The 19,503-nt window shown below is 46.3% G+C and overlaps 1 protein-coding gene across 30 annotated transcripts in view; it reads right to left on the bottom strand.

Moving 5' to 3' along the window:
- Nucleotides 1–8,451: 8,451 nt before the first annotated feature.
- The window catches only part of scrib (scribble planar cell polarity protein), a 69,667-nt gene continuing 58,615 nt past the window's right edge, over nt 8,452–19,503 (bottom strand). For 14 of the 30 annotated variants that reach the window (XM_015181676.2, XM_015181679.2, XM_015181684.2 and 11 more), the window contains 4 exons: nt 14,879–15,355; nt 14,164–14,299; nt 13,599–13,784; nt 8,452–11,229 (listed from right to left, as the gene is read on the bottom strand). In XM_015181676.2, the coding sequence (XP_015037162.2) occupies nt 9,517–11,229; nt 13,599–13,784; nt 14,164–14,299; nt 14,879–15,355 (2,512 nt within the window). In that variant the 3' untranslated portion in view covers nt 8,452–9,516. Of the gene's footprint in view, nt 11,230–13,598; nt 13,785–13,837; nt 14,111–14,163; nt 14,300–14,878; nt 15,356–18,287; nt 18,660–19,503 lie in introns of those variants that run through there. The other 16 variants (XM_015181680.2, XM_015181675.2, XM_015181686.2 and 13 more) reach the window with 7 other exon arrangements.

Genomic DNA, 19,503 nt, shown 5'->3' with positions numbered 1-19,503 from the left:
TGCCGCAAGTGGCACTAAATCAAAACTGCAAGTAGAGACCGAGACCAAGAGACCGAAACCGAGAGACAGAGAGGCCGAGACCAGAGAGAATGGAGAATGGTGAAAGGACACTGGCCAGTGTCTCGAGTTGTCTCCACTGAACTCGAGTTACAGACACATTGATGTATTTTATGTGCGTGCCAGGCCGGGTCCGGATCCGGATTCGGGAAAGACAAACTGAGACGTGGATAGGAATTACAACTACAAGTTGGCGTAATTTATATGCAGACATGAACATGGACGGCACATTGCGAGACACTGGACTGAGGCCGAGACTGGGCCCCGCAGCAGCCGGCAAATCGAAGCAAAGTGCTCTCAAAAATATTGTTGCAAAATGTGGAGTACGACAGCAGGAATGCCTGCCCGGATATGAATGCCACTTGCTGTTTATAATGCAATGCAAAACTTTGCGGTTCCTCAATTTAAAAAGTACACAAAAAAGCCCCAAAATGAATTTTTATGATATGCAAATGATCCATCACGCCGCCCCTGTCTCAGCTCGTGGATACGCACTCACTCCGCTTGACCGCTTCCACTTGGATGACCTCTCCGTGTGCCTGTGTGTGTGGGAGGCGTATGCAAATGGGTTTCCCCACGAAAAATAAATATTTATTTTTAGATACACACACACACACACACACACACACACAAAGTCAGAAATATACGTATTCTACGAGCAAACGGCAACAATTAAATGTTGATTAGATACAAAGTGAGGGGACCGCCTCAGACATCACTCGATATTTCATTTGGCCGCCGTGCATCATCAATTTGCGATGACAGTCCCATTCGAATGTCCTTCCACACCCTGCAGTCCTGTAGAAGTCCGCCTGTCAGCCAAACAGGACGTGCTACTGGCTTTGCTCCTGTTCTCCGTTCTCAGTTTTCCGTTCTCCCAGTGTGCAAATAAATGGATCGAATCAAGAGTCGATGCTCAAAGAAGTTCTCCGCCTGACGAGGCACATGTGGGCGGCACCCGCACAATCATGCCTCACCCTCTGCCCCTCTTTATCTCTGTCTCTCCGTCTTGCCTCTGCGGTGCATAAAATAAAGAAGCTGCCACGCACATAAAAATGTTCTCTTAACGCAAGCCTTAAATTGTTTTATTTTTTCGCACATACTTCGCCAGGGAGACGACGACGACCCACAGCGCAGCTCAATAAACTTTACAGTGTGTGTATTAAGTTCTGAAAATTACAGACGAAAATGCAGGTACCTCTGTGCGAGTATGGATTGAATTTACAATTCCGAGTAGGTCATTTAAAAGAAGGTACAAAGCTTACCAAAGGAACAGCTGATGGTAGGGTTGTATGGGATGCCATTTCTCTTGCGAAATTGTGGATGAAAAGTGAAATCTTGTATAACAATGCATTTCCCCTTCCCCTGTGCTGGGGCTTAGCTTCGTAGGTGGACAGCATCTAATTGCACAAAATTTATGAAATGCCATTTTTAGCCCAGGCAGAGAGAGCTCCAGCCAGGAAGCAGGAACCCGAAACACTAACCCAAAGCCCCTTTTCCCCGGCTATGTGGATGCTGTTGCAAATATTTTGTGGCTGCGGTACCTGGGCCACGGCACTGCTCCACTTCCCCCTTTTCGAAACACGTCAACAGCAGCTGCATGGCTGCAGTTTTAAATAATTAAAAGCCAAGTGTTCAAGCAATGAAATATCTGGCAGGCAGTGGCCTTGCTTAGCACATGCCACTGCCACTGCCACTGCCAGTAGCCTGCATGAGCGTGTAATCAGCCACCGAGTAATGGCGACGCCCACGCAAACAACTCAAACAATCTTGACAAAGAAAACAAATGAATCTCATTTCCGACAAATTTGAGCTTGAGCAAAAAGATTTGCCAAACGGCAGCTCCAGCTCCGGGTCCAGCTCCGACGCGACGAAAACTATGAAAATTGCTTAACTTAAGTCCGCTGACAACTTATTTGTTGTGCGTCGCATTTGCTGGTTTACGGGAAAGCCGCAACTAATTACAACAAAATTGTCATTAGTTTCAACTTGTCGGCCGCCGCACAGCGGACAAAGTTTTTGTTCATGTTTTGCCACTTAGTCGTTGGCATTGCCACTGCCACTTCCACTTCCACGGCCATAGCCATCTCTCTCCATCGTTGGCACTTCCTATCCCTGCCGTACCCATCGCCGCACCGCCATTGCCATTTCGCAGTTGTAATTTTTTGCGCGCTTCCGTTTCCGTTGCCATCGCCAGAGTCAGAGCCAGAGCCAGAATCAGAGTCACAGTCAGAGCTACCGCCTTCGTTTGGAACAGTGCCAGAGCCACTGCCTCTGCACTTGACTTTTATTGGGCAAGAGGAGGAATCGCACAGGCAGATACATTTATAGAGTCATTCCGGCTGCATCCTGCAATTGAATGGCTGCCGAGTCCAACTGCCGACCGGCAACAGTTGGCATTGACCACATTAGCGTGCCTCGGCACGGACGCGGCTCGTTGACAAATGAAATATGCTTTTTTTGCCATGGAAGTGCAACAAGTTATGCCATAACCTGCCTGATCAAATGAATTTATTATTCATTTTTATTTCGCGTAACGATTCCCATTGTTCTCGGTAATAGCTGGGGGCGATATTCAATTATATTTTGAATACAAATTTGATATTAGAAATATACGATATAATATCCAACCCCCTGCAAATGTGCTACCAAGACATCAATTCATGGCCAAAGGGTTTTCAGCTGAAATATTGAACGATTTTTCACTTTTGTTCTTTTCCGAGTACGAGTACAAGGCAGATGCCTGAAACAGCTGCAGATTTAACGCTTAAATTCGATTTTGCGAGAGTCGCTTTAATATTTCAGCAGACACTGTGCACTCGATCAAGATGATTTATTTTGTTGCCCAACGAGAAACGGGAAATTCCCCAACTAAATGGCAAGGAAAGTGCACTTAAAGCCGGCAATGTCGCCGCTTTTTATCAGCCAGCATCCAAGCATCCCAGCATCCCAGCATCCAGCATACAGCATCCCGCACAGCTAGTCCTAGTCGTAACCCAAATAGTTTTAGAGACGGGTCGGTCGTTGGCGGGGGCAACAAGGTTGCGTTGCGTTCATGCAAAATCAAAAGCAAAGTTTTTACGGGCCAAAATGGGGCACAGCTTGAGGCTGGGGCGGGGGGTGTGATGTGGATGCGGATGCGGATGGAGTCTGCTAGCTGTGCGCCTGCATAGGCGACATTTGGAAACTTTTATTTGAAGAGTGCGGGCGCGTGTGAGCTTAAGACACTTTCAGCACAATCCATCATTAGGTGGGAGCCGCGGGAGGCTCATCCCAAGGAGCAGCACAGCACAGCACAGCTGCTTTCGTCTCCTTCCGTTTCCTGCGGATCCAGCGACAATATTTTTCAATTTTCTCCAGCAATCGAGCGTTGATAACAAACTAATGTTGAGTGCAGCTAAGTTGTTGCCGCTGCTGCTGCTGCTGCTTCTGCTGCTTCTGCTGCTTCTGTGGCTGAAACAGACAGCAAATAGGGCTGAAAGCTGATGAGAAATGAAAGCAGCGGGTTATCAGAGCATTTCCCCACAGTGGGTTCATTTTTCTAGCGCACTTTTCAGGCGAATTGTAGTGTGGTTGACTCCATTGATATGCACGTAATAGCAATCAGCGAATTTTCATTTTTTACCAAACCTCTGATATTTAAATGCGTGTGGCATCGATTGAGTGTAAGTTCTTTACATTCGAACTCGCTTAATGTCGGTTTAATTAAAAAGAGAAAAGAATTTTACGAAAATGCATATATAAATAAGTGTGTCGTTTACCAATGAAAAACAATGCACATTAAAGGGACAATGGGAAAACCACGAGTTCGTCATCGGAGGCCTGTTCGTCCTGTTACTCTTGATGTTCCATGGTGATGACGATGATGTGAATGCTGTGTCAGGGCGTCGTGCTTATTAATGAGCTTGCATCGCTCAATCTGCCACATGCAACGAGGCGTTGCCAGTGACATGGGGTGGTCTCGTGTCCATCCCCATTTAAATCAGTGGCCCAGGATAATCACAATCAAAATGTATGCAAATTGCGATGGTGCCATGGCTTCAACCAATTTAAGAGATTTTTTTAACTGCTCTTGCGCTGTGGCCGCCCGTTGATGGAGAGCCGGGATGAACAGGAATGCAACTCCAGAGCCAGACAACCAGAGCATATATGTATGCATGAAAATTAATTAACGGAGTTAAGTTGGATGGAAACGTAATGAAAGAATTTAAGGTAGAATAATTAAAATATTTCAGGGGAATGTTGCCCCCAGTTGAAGCTTCAGCAGAAAATAGATAGAAGGATAGATGCTGCAGAATAAAGAATGCTGGAGCTGCAGCTGCAGTTTCAGTGGAACTTGAATCAATTTTGGAATGTTTGCAGTTAACTGCTTCCACCCATGAATTATGCTTGGCCATGTCGGAGTCCGCTCCGCTCCGCGTCCGCGTCTACTTCCGTGTCCATGTCCGTGTCCGAGTCTCGGGAGTGTTTCCTGTATCTTCTGCTGCCTTTCGCCGCCTCATTACCATCGGGTTGCCTCATCTCTCTCCAAGCCTTGCCAACTGCACAAACACAGATAAACTTTTATGGTGTGAAGAGCAAGCTGCGCTCTCTTTCGCGTGTCTGGGATCCGGCGGTATGCCGGATACGGATACGGGCGCCAGCTCCTAGTCTTTGTTGGTGTTTGCTTGCCTTTCGACTGCACTTTAAGCACCGAAGTTTGTTAATGCGAATACGTGAGCGTTGTTCAGATTCCCGGAGAGCGGCCCATCAACTTAGGGCTTCTCCACCTCCTCCCCCCTCTGCTTGGATTAGGAACGGAGCAAAAGTTCGAGGTTCGAGGCAAAACTATGGTGAAACAACAACAAAGGAAACGAGCTGTCTATTTTCATTTTCGTTTAAGCAAATGTCGGAAATCTCGTAATACCAGATCCAGCACAAGCATACACCTTAACACACAGCTCATTATTAATGTTCCAACTTCGATGTGCCTCTCCTGCCGACGAGCACTCACTCACTAACCTTATATAACCCAAAAATGGGTGGCATCATTGTTACGCCAACGCCAACGCCAACTACTATGGCCGCCAGCTAATGATGGCGGAGTGGGCCTGTGCCTTGTGCCTTTGCCTGTGCACAAGTGCTGGCTGGGTGATGCTCTGGGGCAGCATTAATAAATTCCACACGTACTGAGCCCTCCATATAAATCTGTTTCAAGCATATCCTTGAAAATTGCAATTGCAAAGCAGCAGTTGCCGCAGTGGTGCGAAAAAGAGGAACAGCGCCCAGCCAAGACAGGCAGCTCAGAAAAAATTGGATTGGTGTGGGGATATGGGGTTAGCTTTGTCGTTGGGGAGGCACCAGGCACTAAATGCAAAAAACAAAAAAAAGTAAACGCGCCGCTTTCCAGGCAGTGAAAGAACAAAAAGCAAACTTCCAGGCAACGGAAACAACGGACACGAAGAGGCCCACAACGACGACGAGGACGAGGACGAAGTCCCTTTGGGGACCTGCCCCACGCAAACATCTATTACAGCCAGGCGTGTGTGTGGATAAAGCCACGGATAAAATGTCCTTTGGAGGGGAAAGGCCAACTGCAACAGTTTGCGCTGACTTCCAGCGCCTGCGCAATTTGTGCCACCAGCCAGAATCGGGCCGAGCAGCAACAGGCTGAAGGAGCAGCCTAACACACAATAGAAATCTGACTGAGAGAGGGGCTGTGGCCGTAACTGTGGCTGTGCCAGCATAAAAATTGCAATGCGAGTCGTGCATTTTGATGCCATCGGCTCTGCCCCAATGGCCCAGTGTTCATGGCAGGATACGATACGCTTATTCGTTCTTCGTGAGACCGAAAGTTCATCGAATTGGATTATTGTTTTCCATGGATATTTCATTGTCAGACTGGACTCCTTCTGGCCCTGATAAAGTGCTTGATAAATGAATCAGCCCGTTAAGCGCAATGGAGCTGCGCTCAATGTAAGCGCAACTAAACTTTCGAATAAAACGGAATATTATGCAGAGTCACAAGTCCGTGTCCTCCTTTGTCTTGGGACTGCTCCTGTTTCCAGCTACGCCGCCTACAACCCACTTGGTGCCACCAGCCAGCCAGCCAGCTGCTGTGCTTATTTAAAATTTATGAAAACGCATCATCTGCACAGCACGTTCCATTATTTGCCAGATAACTCAGCAACGGGCGGCAGCAAATAGCACGCCGAGCACGCGTCCAAGGACCTCCGCCACAGACTCTTCTACCTCTACCTCTACCTGGTCATATGTGGTGGCTCCTATGCCTGTCTTCATGTGTGTGTGTGTGTGTGTGTGTGTGCGTTTGTGCTACACAAACAAACAGTGGACATTTTTCAAAAGGCTACTGCTAGCAGTAGCAGCAAGAAACATCCTTCCAGGATTTATGTGTGTAATGCGAAAAATTCTTAGCAGCAAATGCTGTAAATTTATGTGTGGCACCCACTCGACTAGAATGTGTGTGCCCTGCTGCTGGTGCATGGTGCCGGTGCCGGAGCCGGTGCCGGTACCGGAGCCGGTGCCGGAATGTCTGTGTATGCGTATGCGTGTCCAAGGATATTTGTGTTTAACCAAGCATAATCCTATTAAATGTGACAGGGGACGACAATTGGCTGGATTTTTGGCCACGACAGCGATGCTTGTACTCGCCCTTGCACCACTTTCCACCAGAACACTCCAGGACGGACCCCGCATCCTGACAGGGCAGCCAGCCATCAGTTGCATTGTCAGACCACTGGAGTGTATTAAAATATGACAAACTGTTTTTGTTTTTCCCACCTCTACCCTGCTCTCAGAGACTGCAACAATGGCACTGAGAGAAAATAAATGATATATACATTCCACATATATAATATATCGCACTGAATGCATTGATTGAAATGGACCTCGTCTTTTTCCGAGTGTATGTAATGGGCAATGCGTCTGTGTCCTGCCCTGTCTGTCCCTCTGTGTTTATGTGTGGGTGCCACCCACCCGAAATGAGATTTTGATTAATGCGTCGAGCATGGGTTAGATGTTGGTGGTGGTGCTGCACCGCTGCGGCGGTTGCATTAGCGTCATTGCCGAAATGCCCGCAGCACTGGAGCAGCTTCTGCATGTGAAGGGCTCCCCAAATGCAAATGCAAATGCAACTGCATCAAGAGGCAGGGGCCTCGCGTCACGGGGCGCTCCGGCACAGGGCGGTCAAGGGCATGGGGAGACTTACACACATTCATTTGTCTTACTCAGCGCAGCGACAGAGAGCCTGAACCTGCCAGGCACAGGAGCATTGCACTTGGCACATGCAACATGCAGCAGGCAGCAGGCAACAGTGCAACATCTACGTCAGAAGACTGCTTTCCTCAGCGTTCAACAGAGCTTAATTCAATTGGTGGGCATGGAATATTTAAAATGATGACGCAAGTGCACCCCAGTGTAAGTCTCTATCTCTCTCTCAGACGAGTACGTTGCGCACTCCAAATCGTATTATGCACCGTGCACAAAGTAGGCAACGTGAGTCTGTTCCCGTCCCCTGGCCATGGCCCGAGGGTTCTACACGTTTCCTTTTCTTTCCGCTTCAAACTTCTTCTAGGCACACACGCGTTCCGTACTCATGCCCGTATGATGTGAACATTGAGCATGAGCCCTGAACGAATTCTAACGATTTTCACATTAGCAATCCGCCCCGTACCATGCCACGCCCTCGGAACTCGTACGCTCCTGGCAGCTGTCTATCTATTTGACTACCTGAACAGACGATGTCGGAAGACATTCTGTTGTGCGTTCTAGTTGTAGAACTCTCGCTCCCATCCCCATTGCCGTTCTCTAAAGTGGCAGCGTCTTCCGCTTTGCCATTCACTCCCACGACAGCCACCGTAGGAGGCTGATATCCCAGCCAAACAGATACGCATGCCTCACATGTATCTCATAGATACGCGCAGTCGAATAAGTTACCTTATTGTTCAGCTTTAACAATATTTAATATATTCCTTTTAAAGGAAGTGCGCACTGCGAGATGTCAATTTGCTGCGATGTGGGTGCGGGCGGTATACCTGTTACATAAATCACTTACATCGCGACAGTTTGCTAAATAAAAATATACGAATAAAGGTATCTATTTATAGAGATGCCCGTGCTCGGGACCATTTTCGATGCCATTTTTGGTTGAATTTTAAGCCGCTCAACTGGTGCAGCCACTGCCAGGACTCTGCTCTTCTCTGCTGGAAAATATTTTCGGGCAAATCCATTTGACATAATTACACGCCCACGGCAATGGCAACAGCGACTGCTACAGCAACATGACAGAAGCAATCCTCGTTGGAAACCAATATCCAGTGAAGGCTCACGCCCACGGTCTAGAGCCAATCCCCATTAAGTACAGCACAAATTAAAGATTGAAAAGTCTTGTTTGGCTTTAAATAAAAATGCATACAATTGGTTTATTATCATTCGTGTTTCGTTTTTCGCTTTTCTCTTAGTTTCGTTTCAATAAAAAGTTGAGTTTACACACTAAATATCATAGGTAGGTATTACATAAAATTGCTTGTAAAGATTTTTACATTTACATTTATATAAAAGTTGAAACTGATATCGCTTTAGGATGTCGACAGTTCATACTCGTAGTTGTGCTTATGCATTGTGTGTTTACTTGCTAGGGATTACAACTGGACGATGCACTTACAGATTGCTATTCACTATTATTTACGATTAATAGTACGATTACGATTTTTGATTTGTGTCTGTTTTCGCTTCGTCTCGAATCGTTTTGCTTATGGATACAACTAAGAGGAGTATGCCCCGAAAAATGCGGGCAATCGGAATGCTGACAGAAGGATCAGATCAAGTCATCGTGAATACTTCAGACCGCTGCAGCGACTCGTATTATTTCTTGTGCTAAAACATAAAATGCAAATTAAATTGGCAGAAATTAAAAAAAAAACGAAGCCCATTCGGAAAATGCAGTATGATGCAGGGACAAACTAGTGTACATACGTATGCAATATGCAAATGATAGTTAAATGCAAACAAAATGAAATTATTTAATTCAATTAAATAAGATTTTTGTTTCTGGTTGTATTAATACATATCTTTTATGAGGGCTTCGGTTCGGGGCTGATGTGGTGTCTTTTTGTGGTTGCTGCACAACATTAAAATATACGATTAAACTCTGGACAATTTTCATCTTTTTTTGTTTTTAATTTGCAATGAAAATATTTTGCTTCATGATTAGTAACAAATGAGTTTTTGTAAAGGCAGGGGACACGTTATTTGCACAATTAATTAAAATTATCAATACATATGCGTACATCGTACTGTACATACAATACATATATTTACATATGTATACAATTAGTGGGAAAATAATGGACAGTGTCTGTGTGTCTGTGTGTGGGTGTGCGCTTGAAGTGGGAAATCACATACGAACCACATGGCGTATACGCAATATCATCTCCTCCTTCCTTCTTTTTATTCTTTTTCCTATTTCTTCTTTCCCTTGCGCTTGTTCTTGTTGCGGTTATTGCTGCCATTGCCACCGCGATTGCTCTGCTGCTTGGCAGTGCTCTCCGGTCGTGGAATGCCGCTGGTAACAATATTGGACACGGTCCTCGTGGTGGTCACCACACTGGTACTTGGCTCACCAGCTGACGCTGCCGCTGCCGCCGCCGCGGCTGATGTCGCTCCCTGTCCGGCGCTAGTTACAGCCTCTGTGGTCGTGGTGGTTGTCGTGATGGTCTCGCCCTGCTGCTTGTCGAAGATCTGGCGCTCCGCCTCGCCGGCACTCAGCAGACGGTTGAACAGAGCCTCGCCCGACTCCGAGGATACCTTTTTCTTCTCTTTCCTCACCACCTCCGTGACGGTTACCACCGCCGCACTGTCGCTGGCAGCGGGCAGGGTGTAGGTGCGCTGTGTCTCCACCACAGTGCCACCATCGGCGCTGAGCAAATCCTCGACAGACTTGCGCAGCTGCTTTGAGATCTCGGCCAGGGCACGCTGTTCGGCCTGCAGCTGGGCCAGAGTGTCGGCGCCGCACTGGGATTCCGTTGGAGTGGGATCAGCCTCAGCGACAGCTTCAGTTTCGGGTTCGGGTGCGGCTTGGGGGTGTTCCTCCTCGGCCTGCTTCATGGTGGTGTAGGTTTGCGACTTTTGGAGCTTGCCGCCGGTGGCCAGCGTATTGAGATTCTCGATTACCTGGGCGCCCTGCACATAGGTAACATTCAGCTGCTCTTCGGCATTGTCCTCCTCGTCAGAGTCGTCGCTGTCCTCGTCTGATGAGTCGCTGCTTTCGTCCTCCTCGTCGTCATCCTCCTCGTCATCATCGTCGGACAATTGGCCTGCCAATTTAGCAATGATTGTGTTGCGGTTGCTGTCCTTTATCAGCTCCTCGAGCAGCTGCTGATTGCCGTTCGCGGCATCATCCTGGTCATTAGTTCCACGGGTTGTGACCGGGGCAGCACCAAAGTCAACAACATCGTCCATGGCATCACCGTAGGCGCTCCTCTCGTCGTCGTCCCTCGCATCGCCAAAAGCATCCTCCCCATCCTCCTCATCGTTGTCGTTGTCGCTGTGCTCCTCGAGGCTCTTCTGTAAATTCAATTTGACGCGCTCGTTCTCCAGCAGCTCCTCGAGCACAGTTTTCATTTTTGCATTTAATGACAGCTCAGACCTGCCGCCCACAACGCCTCCGCCGCTCTGGGGCAATACAAATGTTTCGCTACGCAGCACGGACACGGCCCCCTGCTCGAATTCGTCATCGTCAAACGGCACCCCGCTCACGTGGATGGTGCGGGCAGTGCCATCGCCCCCGATGACGGGATTTAGTACCTCCACGATGGTCGTCTCCTTGGCCAGTGTCTGGTGGAGGGACAGCGGCGTGGGCTTGATGCGCATCTTGCCGGATGTGACGCTCTCGATGGAGGACGGTCCGTAGGCATCCGAATCGTGTCGCAAAAACAGTTTCTCATTATTGCCCTGGACGGTAACAATAGAGGCGGTATCTTCCTCTTCCTCTTCTTCCTCCTCCTCTTCTTCTTCATCCTCGTCGTCGTCATCGTCGTCATCTTCTGCAGCATCTTCGAAATCATCTTCCTCCTCCTCCAGTTCGAATGGCGGCTGTGTGTCGTCCAAAGTGCCGTCCTCCGACTCGGGCACCTGCAGCTCCAGTGAAATGATACGCTCCTTGCAGGTCTCCACCTAAGTACATGGGAGATGCGGATACGTTGTGCATTTGGTTTTGGCCAGCACACTAACTTCTAACGAAAGCAACGACAGAAAGCAACAGGCAGGTGTCCACAACCAGAAGCAACTCAATCTACATGGAGTTCATGGGAAGCAGGCGCCTTGAGGTGCTCGAACTCAAATGAAGCTAATTTACACAGCGTGGTGGAAAATGAAAATCTTGTGAATGGTGCATAGAGTGTGTGTAAGCCACAGCCCAACAAAAAGTGTATTAGTACAGTGAAATTTAAGTTATATATGCTTACAGAGGTGTAAAGGTGTAAGTCATTAGTTGTTGTGGGAAGAGAAGGACAGGCTGGGCAGGGCAGGGCAGGGCAGGACAGGGCAGGGCAATATGTGCAAAAGTTTTTAGGTTCAGTTGTCTAGAACTAATCGGATCTGATCAGGGCCAGTAGATGACTAGCTGTCTGGCCGTCGAGAGAGGCGTCTAGGTAAATGTAAGGTAGGCACGCACGATGGCAGCCATGTCGGGTACGTGATATGAGGCAAATTGACAAACGACTGCTTGTGGGGAAAATTGCCTGCATTTTCTACTTGTCAAAGTGAAAGAGTCCTGAATGGGAAGATAAGCTGAAACCAAGTCCTGCCGCTCCTCTACTGTCGCTGACAGGCACTGTGCACTGTGCAATCGGAGAACAGAGGCTGGATGGCTTCTGCAGGCCCCCTGCGGTGCGGTGCATTTTGTGCAACGGGGTCAGCCTCTGGCCAGGAGGCTACCTCTCAAGGCAAGGCAAAGGCAAAAGTTTCTCTCCAGCAGTCTGCCTACAGCAAAGTTTTTTGCACTCGAATTACCCGGAATGAAACCACAACTGGCTTGGGCTTCAGCTTCAGCCCCTCTCTCAGCTGCGGCTCCAGGGCCATTGGCTGACATTCTTTCTAGTGGATGATGGGGTTGGGCTTTCGGCTCTGATGGCCTTTCCTTCCGTTGGCAAATTGAAAAGCAAATCAGAACCGTTTCCGAACCGAAACACGTGCCCCCAAAATATAACAATAGCGCATAAAATACTTTGCGTGTTTGTTTTTATTTTTTTCGATTTTATTTGCATTCTTTTTGGATACCCTAGAAGGGGGTATGCGCAATGCATGGAGGGAAGCATCATTGAACTATAAAGTAAAGTTTTTTTTCATTATCCATCAATCAAACGATTGGGAAATCTGTGGTGTTATTCGATCTCGATCTCGGGCGACTATTTTCTATAGCAAATATAAGAAGAAATAGGTCTGCTAGGGTATCAAAAGCTTCGACCCTCGGGCCACTGCTGTTTTGAATTTATTTATTTTGAAAGTCATTAAAACGTGGCTGCCGCAAAACAAAAAACTTTTGCTTTAATTTTAATGGAGCTGGCCATAAAAAGCTGCGCGTCATTATAATGCGTTTGCATACCAAAAATGGTATCCAGAATCAAGTCGAAGCCCAGGCTTCCAAATGACGGTCTGACGGTCGTCTGTTTGTTATTGTCGCGCAGTCGCTCTATAGACACGTGACAACAACAAACCCTAAAACAGACAATGAAACTCTTTGAGGGTTCGAGACCCTGAAGTTGTGTGGTAAAACCGCGACTCTCAAACATCAACAATAACTGGAAATGATTTCAGGTCTCTGCTCTGGCTCTCGACTCTGAAAACCTTTTCGCGTAGGTGGCTAACAAAAGTGGCTTATTGTCCTTTTATGCGCTGCACTTCATCCGAGGATGCTGGATGGTGGATGGTCGTGGGAGGGCTGCTGCTTGCGACCACCTGGTCGCGTAAGCCGGAGAAATGTCAACAGAATCCCCATAGCAGCCGAGAGTGCTTCGCGGATGTAAAAATTTGTTTTTACTCAACAAAATTCGAGCCGGAGATACTAAAAAGCGGAGGAGACTTTCCCTGAGAGAATATGCACAAACAGACAAAAGGCTGACAGGACCAGGCCACGACCTCGACAGACCATAAAAATGATGAGCTCTATAAAATAATTAAGACTGTGAGGGAGACGGGATTTGCAGGAACGGGGACGTGGTGGAGACGGACTCGTGAGATGTTTGCTTTGTACAATGAGAGACGAGACGAGTGCTGCTGGATCCATTCAAGTGCTTTGTGGGTGTGCATTAAATGTTTAGGAGTGTGCAACCTGATAACTACTGTACGAAACAATCTACTCGCAGATGAAAGACGCACAAACAAGAGGCGGCAACAAAAAACCGGGTGTACTTGGAAAAAAAGAGAGTACGAGTATCTAAGACGCTTTAGCATTGCTCTAACGAAACTCAAGATTGGTGCCAATTGATATATGTACAGTACGGGTAACTGGATTGGATTTAATTTTGATTTTGTATGTAGCTAACCTCCGTTTCGATGATTTTCTCAATGTACTCGACGGTCCGCAGTTGAGGTCGCCCCGTTATGGGGCAGGCAACCTCCTCAGTGCGGCGCACGATTTTCTCGTCGAGTATTTTCTCGCGTTCGCGTACAATTACTGGACCGTCGCTTGATTTAATGGCAATTTTTGGAAATACTATTTTCGGCTGAGCCTGATTAGTGGATAAACAGCCATAAAGAGGGAGAGAGAGAAAGATGGAGGGGGTTTGGGTGAGAGAAAGATAAAGATTGAATTTTGATTGAAATATAATTCGAGCGAGCGAGCACTTCATTCCTTCTTTATCCCTCTCATCATTAGTCACAGTCGAGAGGTAGGCTGGGGGTTTAGTTGGGGTTATTGTCTTGCAGTTAGTAAAGCAGACCATATGCAGCGCTTTTCTGGGTTATGTTCTCGGGCAGGATCGGGCCATTCCTCGGGCGACTCGCCCGCATGTTAATGGATATGTGGCTTTGGTTTTTGTTTTTGGGGGGGTTTTCGCTATGGGTTCGGTTAGTGCTCAAGATCAGTGGGGCCCTGGAGATGCGACTTACCTCGCTGGCCCTCGACTCGTGCGTGATCAGATCATCGGTCACCTTGCGCATATTCTTGATGACATCCTGGGCCTCGACGGCGCCTTGTTCGAGGGACCGGAGACGGGCTGCCCTCCAGGAGGCACGCTTCTCAGAGCTACATTGAATGAAAGTGAAATCCATTAGATATGTCTTTGATTTTCGGGGGAAATAACTACTCAATACGGCCGACAGACAGAATCTAAACTCCAGCTGAAGCAAAAATAATTACAAAATGTGACTATTGTACAGAGAGACTATTGTATTTACACAGAGACAGAGATATATATATATATATATAGTAAGAGTGTAAAAGAGTAGAAGAAAGATTGGGTGTGGGTGTGGCCTGAACAGTCACCGCAAGAACTAAAAACAAAGATGGGGGAAGGTGTTCCATCAATGGATACATATACTATACAAGGAGGATACATATACGGAAACATTGAGAATTCATATTTGCCTCTTCTCTGCGTGTGTGTGTGTGCGTTTGTTTGTGTGGGTGGGTGCATTTCTTGTGGGTGGTGGGGGGAACCCAAATGGGGATTGTCTTTGTCTATTACCCTCGGATAAGCTACGCCTACAGCTGTATACCGGACAGCAGATGCTTGACCTGTGACCTTTCTTTCTGGGGCAGCTCCAACCTGTACACAACCTGTGCACGCATGTCAACTCTTTGACCGGCACGCATATAACTTACTTAATCATGGCCCGGCTCTTGCCTGTGGGCGTTGTCGGAGACGCTGGCGATGATGGCGACTCGCCCTGGAGTCGCTCCTCCTCCAGCCGCCTTATGTACTCGTCGACACCGAGGCCCGCCTGCCGGGCGGCCGCTGCCAGGGCGCGGCGTTCAGCCTTCAAGGTGCGCACGGGTATCCGACTGCTGGTGGGAGATGCCTCCTCATGGTCCTCGGGTATGGTGGGCTCCTCTGGCTGGGATTGCTGCTGTTGCTGGTGCTGTTGCTCCTGCTGCTGCTTGAGGCGCTGCTGCAGTGCTGGCGGAATGACAACTTTGACCTTTGGCTTCGGCAGCAGCGAGGGCTTGGGCGGATCAGTTGCCGTGGCAGGCTTGATGGGAGCCGCCTTCGCTTTTACCTTCTCCTTCTGCTTCTGCTTGGGGATTTTGCTGACTTTGATGGGGGCGTGCGGCAGTGTCGGCGCCAGACTTTGTGCGGTTCTGTCATAATTTTGAGATTTTTTTTTTGTTTTTTTTTCGGTGTTCGAATTGTGCAAAGTAAAACACACATTTAATCAAAAAATTAGCTTGTTGTTTGACAAAAAGGAGGGGTGTGGTTTGTGGTGGCGGTGAAATGCGGTTAGCACGTGATATGAGCTGTTACAGACATAATGACGTTAATTTTAGTCTTTTCCTTTAGTCACACATACATGTACTGACGCGCACGTACGTGCCCTGACTTTCCTCCGCAGCTACCCAGTTACCCCGAGCCACCCCGAGTTTCCCAGTGCTCGAAAACTTTGGAATAACAAGTCGAATTCGTTGTAATTAAAAACCAAGAAACATACTGTAAAGTTTTACACGAAAAACCCTCCTCAGCCCAACTCATCAGCCCAGTTGTCGGTAGTCGTCCCAGTCCCTGACAAAATCACTTTTTGAAAAACTTTCCCCAACAAGTGCAATAACATGGCAGCTGGAGATTAGCGTGTTGGGGCTCCGGCTCCTCCTTCGAGCAGCAAAAGCACCATCACCATCACCAGCACCAGCAGCATGTCTGTGGAGTCGTAAAACTTGCCAAACGTCGTCTCGCACTATATAACTATATATATATACGATATACACACATATAAAGTGTATATGGTATGCAAAATTTAATTTTAAATAAAGCGTCTGAGAACTATTCGCAAGACGGTTTCTCATTTATATTTTTTTGGTTTTGTCTAAGCTGCTGAGAGACCTATCTTCTCTCCTCTGACTTTACTATTTTTCTTGCACCCAACTGGCTTTTGTTTTAAACAAATTGCTACACACTTTCAATTTAACTTTAATACGAAATTATTCCGCACAGAGCCTCAGCTTCGTCGTCTACAACTACACGGCGTTAGTGGCAACAACTTCTGCTTGAGTGATTTATGTTTTTCAATTTGGGCGCCGGCGGCGTCTTGGTGGGGAAAACTTTTCGTTGGAGCATTTTCACTACCTACGAATGTCACGCCTGAGAGGCGTCCGGAGAGGATGCCCTGCCACACGAAGGAGTAGGGCAGATCTTGACCCAGGGAATTGCACTTATAATATTCTCCAGTTACTCTTCTTGCTCATTTCTTTAGCCTGGCATTTGCTTGGCGCTCCGCTCCTCTTATTCATTCATTTGTCCCCTCGACTTTTAAATGAACTTTGCTCTGACACTCGAGCGCGTACCGACATACAATGGTCGCCCGTCCTGGGGCTCCATCGTCCGCGCCGTGCTAGTCCTGGCGGCTCGAGAGAGAACTCCCAGTGAAAGTATTCGAGCGCTCGTTCAGCTTTTGCAATTGACAGATTTATGCAATGGGCCTTCCACGGAACTTTCTTTTCCCCCCCTAGGAGAAAAAAAAACTGTTCTGAGCTGGTGGATTGTTGGCCGCTTTCAATTGCTAATTGCTGAATTCCCCCCGTCTCATTATGATGGAGAGGCCAGCCCGGTTCGCAGCTCAGTGCTCGTTCCATAATCAAAAACACTTCCAATAAACGTCCGCGGCACAGATTGATAAGTAGTTATGGGTGGTTAGAGGGGGGGTAAAGTGGGTGTGGAAAGTGAAAAACGATGCAGAAACCACAACCGGAGAGTGCTCGAAAGTTGGTTAAAGTTCAAACAATTATGCAACGGTATAAAGTAGAAGCAATAAAACTTTTTTCGATTCATTCACCTTTATTTTCTAGTTTAATGAAATTGTACTCTCTTTTTTTTTGATTTTTTTGTTTTGTTTTCTTTTGTTTGTTTGGTGGCAAAATAACAGAAATACATTAATATGTTTTTGTGTATGGCACAAATAGATGGATGATAAATAAATACAAAAGTACAAATACTTTGATGTGGCGATGATAAATAGTATAATGACAGTGATGTAGTATAATGCAGGTGCTGGCCGTAACCATAGGCGTAATAAGTAATATATATATTATAATTAATACATGGATTAGCAGTGCTTAATTATGCTGTTCTTATTGTTCACATATTAACGTATAAATATTGTATTTATAAAATATATCGAAAAATGTAACGCTGCCTCGACACTACTGCTCATCGTGAATGATAAAACTTAACTTTCAGAGGGACAAAACATTTTGCAGTACATGTACTATGGATAACTATTAGGACTAACTTTAAGTCAGGAACTTTAAGCACTAATCGTTTCACAATGGAATCTCACTATAACATATGTAAAAGCAAATGCCCTGAATGACCCACACACAGCAAATTACTCGGCAATAAATCGACTCTATATCTGTGGGATCGTAACACATGTCTGTATCTTGTATCTGCGGCAATTAAAAGCCATTCACAAAAGGACATTCGTGGTCGAAAAGCAGGGCAAATAGTAATGAGTGTCCTATCTGTGGTCCTGCTCGAAAAATCATTACTTTTAATAACAAACATTTTTAAAATGCAAAATGCATATAAATTATGCAAGCAACAAAACGCCAGCCAAGGCACTCGTGTATCTGTCTATCAGTGTGTTAGTGTATCTATGTGAGTGTGTGTGTGAGTGTGTGCATTTTAAAAGCGTTGAAGGTGTGTGAGTGTGCAGGTGGTATACTCAAAAATTTCAAGTGCTGGCAGCCCGGACAGGGTCTCATACTCGTACTCATACTGTAGTGCAGTTGTACTCGTACTCGTAGTTCTGGGAGGAGGAGGAGGAGAAAAAGTTGGCCAATTTGGAAAAAGAGAGAAATAATTAGGCTAATAAAATGCACAAAAATAAAAGGCGGGCAAGTGGGCGGTACGTAACACACACGTGTGCCAGCATTAACACCATGCCTATCAAGTGTGAGGGGTGGGTGGGTGTACGGCTGTACGGCTGTACGCCTGTACGGGTGGGGGGCGTGGTGTTTGTGTGGCAGTAGTTGTCACTCTATAAAGTTTACGCTCGTAAAAAGTTGCCGTCTCGTATAGTAAAGTAGTATAAAAAATTACTTTATGTATATTGTAGGTTCAGTTGTAGGTTGCTTCTGTTTACTGGCTTGCTTTAGCAGCAGTAACTTATAGTCTGAAAAGTCTCGTGTCGAAATACATATATAGATATACAAATACATATAAATATACATACATATATACATACACATATGTATGTATAAAGGTTAGAGTTTAAGTTTAAGTTATAGTTATAGTTTTTAATTATAGTTATTGTTAATAAACGTGTCACATTCTCACAACTGTGTGGTCGGTGTGGGTGTGGGTGTGTGTGTGTGGTTGTGGTTTGTGTTGTGTCAGAGCTTATTTTAGTTTTAACATCTAAATACTGCTTCAATTTCTTCAAGTGGATTCCTGGAAAAGTGATTGGGAAAAGCAGAAACAGAGAGAGAGAAAGAGAGTTTGTTGTTTTTTTTTGTGAGTTTTTTTTCTGGTGTGGTGTACAATCAAAACAGGTGCAGAGAGTCTCGCTAATTGTAAAATAATAAACACAGTCAAATTTCCACTCATTTTTGGTCTGGTTCTGTTTCAGTTGATCCGGGGGGTGGTGGGTGGGAGGGGATTTTGATTAATATTTATGCCCAACGAAAAGGGCAAAACAAAAAACGCACACTATACCCAGCCGAAAGGAGAAGAAAAAATAAAATAAAAATTAAATAAAATAGACTGAGAAAAGCAAACAAAAAACATCATTAACGCCCTCATTTTTAGCTTAAGGTCAAATTATGCTTTTGATATCAGAGACACGGTGAAAGAGAGACAACAACAGAGCATTCTGCGATTTGCATATGCGGAGCAGCAGCAGCCGCAGCGGCAGCGGCAGAGGGGATGCGGACGCGGTCCATTTGTGGAACGAACGAAGCGCCAACGCCATAAAATATAAATTAATTTATGCGCAATCAACAAAACATAAATATTTTCATCTGCATAAAATCACAAAAACGTCCAAAAGTCCAAGAAGCAAACGGCCGCAAACATATACATTTATAAATGTAAAATACAATAACAAAAAAAAAAACACAAAAAAAAGAAGAGAGAAGCAGCATCATCCAATCTGCTGCTGTCGCCATCTCCACTGACCACCAATTGTCTTGTCGCGTCCAAAAGATTTTCAGATTCAGGGTCAACCGCTGCGCCAAACCGAATGACCAAAAAAAAGTCCGAAAAACCAATTGAAAGCGAGAGCGACAGCGTCAGC

Source organism: Drosophila pseudoobscura, chromosome 2, assembly GCF_009870125.1.
Source record: "Drosophila pseudoobscura strain MV-25-SWS-2005 chromosome 2, UCI_Dpse_MV25, whole genome shotgun sequence".
In the NCBI taxonomy this organism is placed as follows: Eukaryota; Metazoa; Arthropoda; class Insecta; order Diptera; family Drosophilidae; genus Drosophila; species Drosophila pseudoobscura.
The sequence above is the reverse complement of the archived record's forward strand: the minus strand, read 5'-3'. Positions and strand labels throughout refer to the sequence as shown.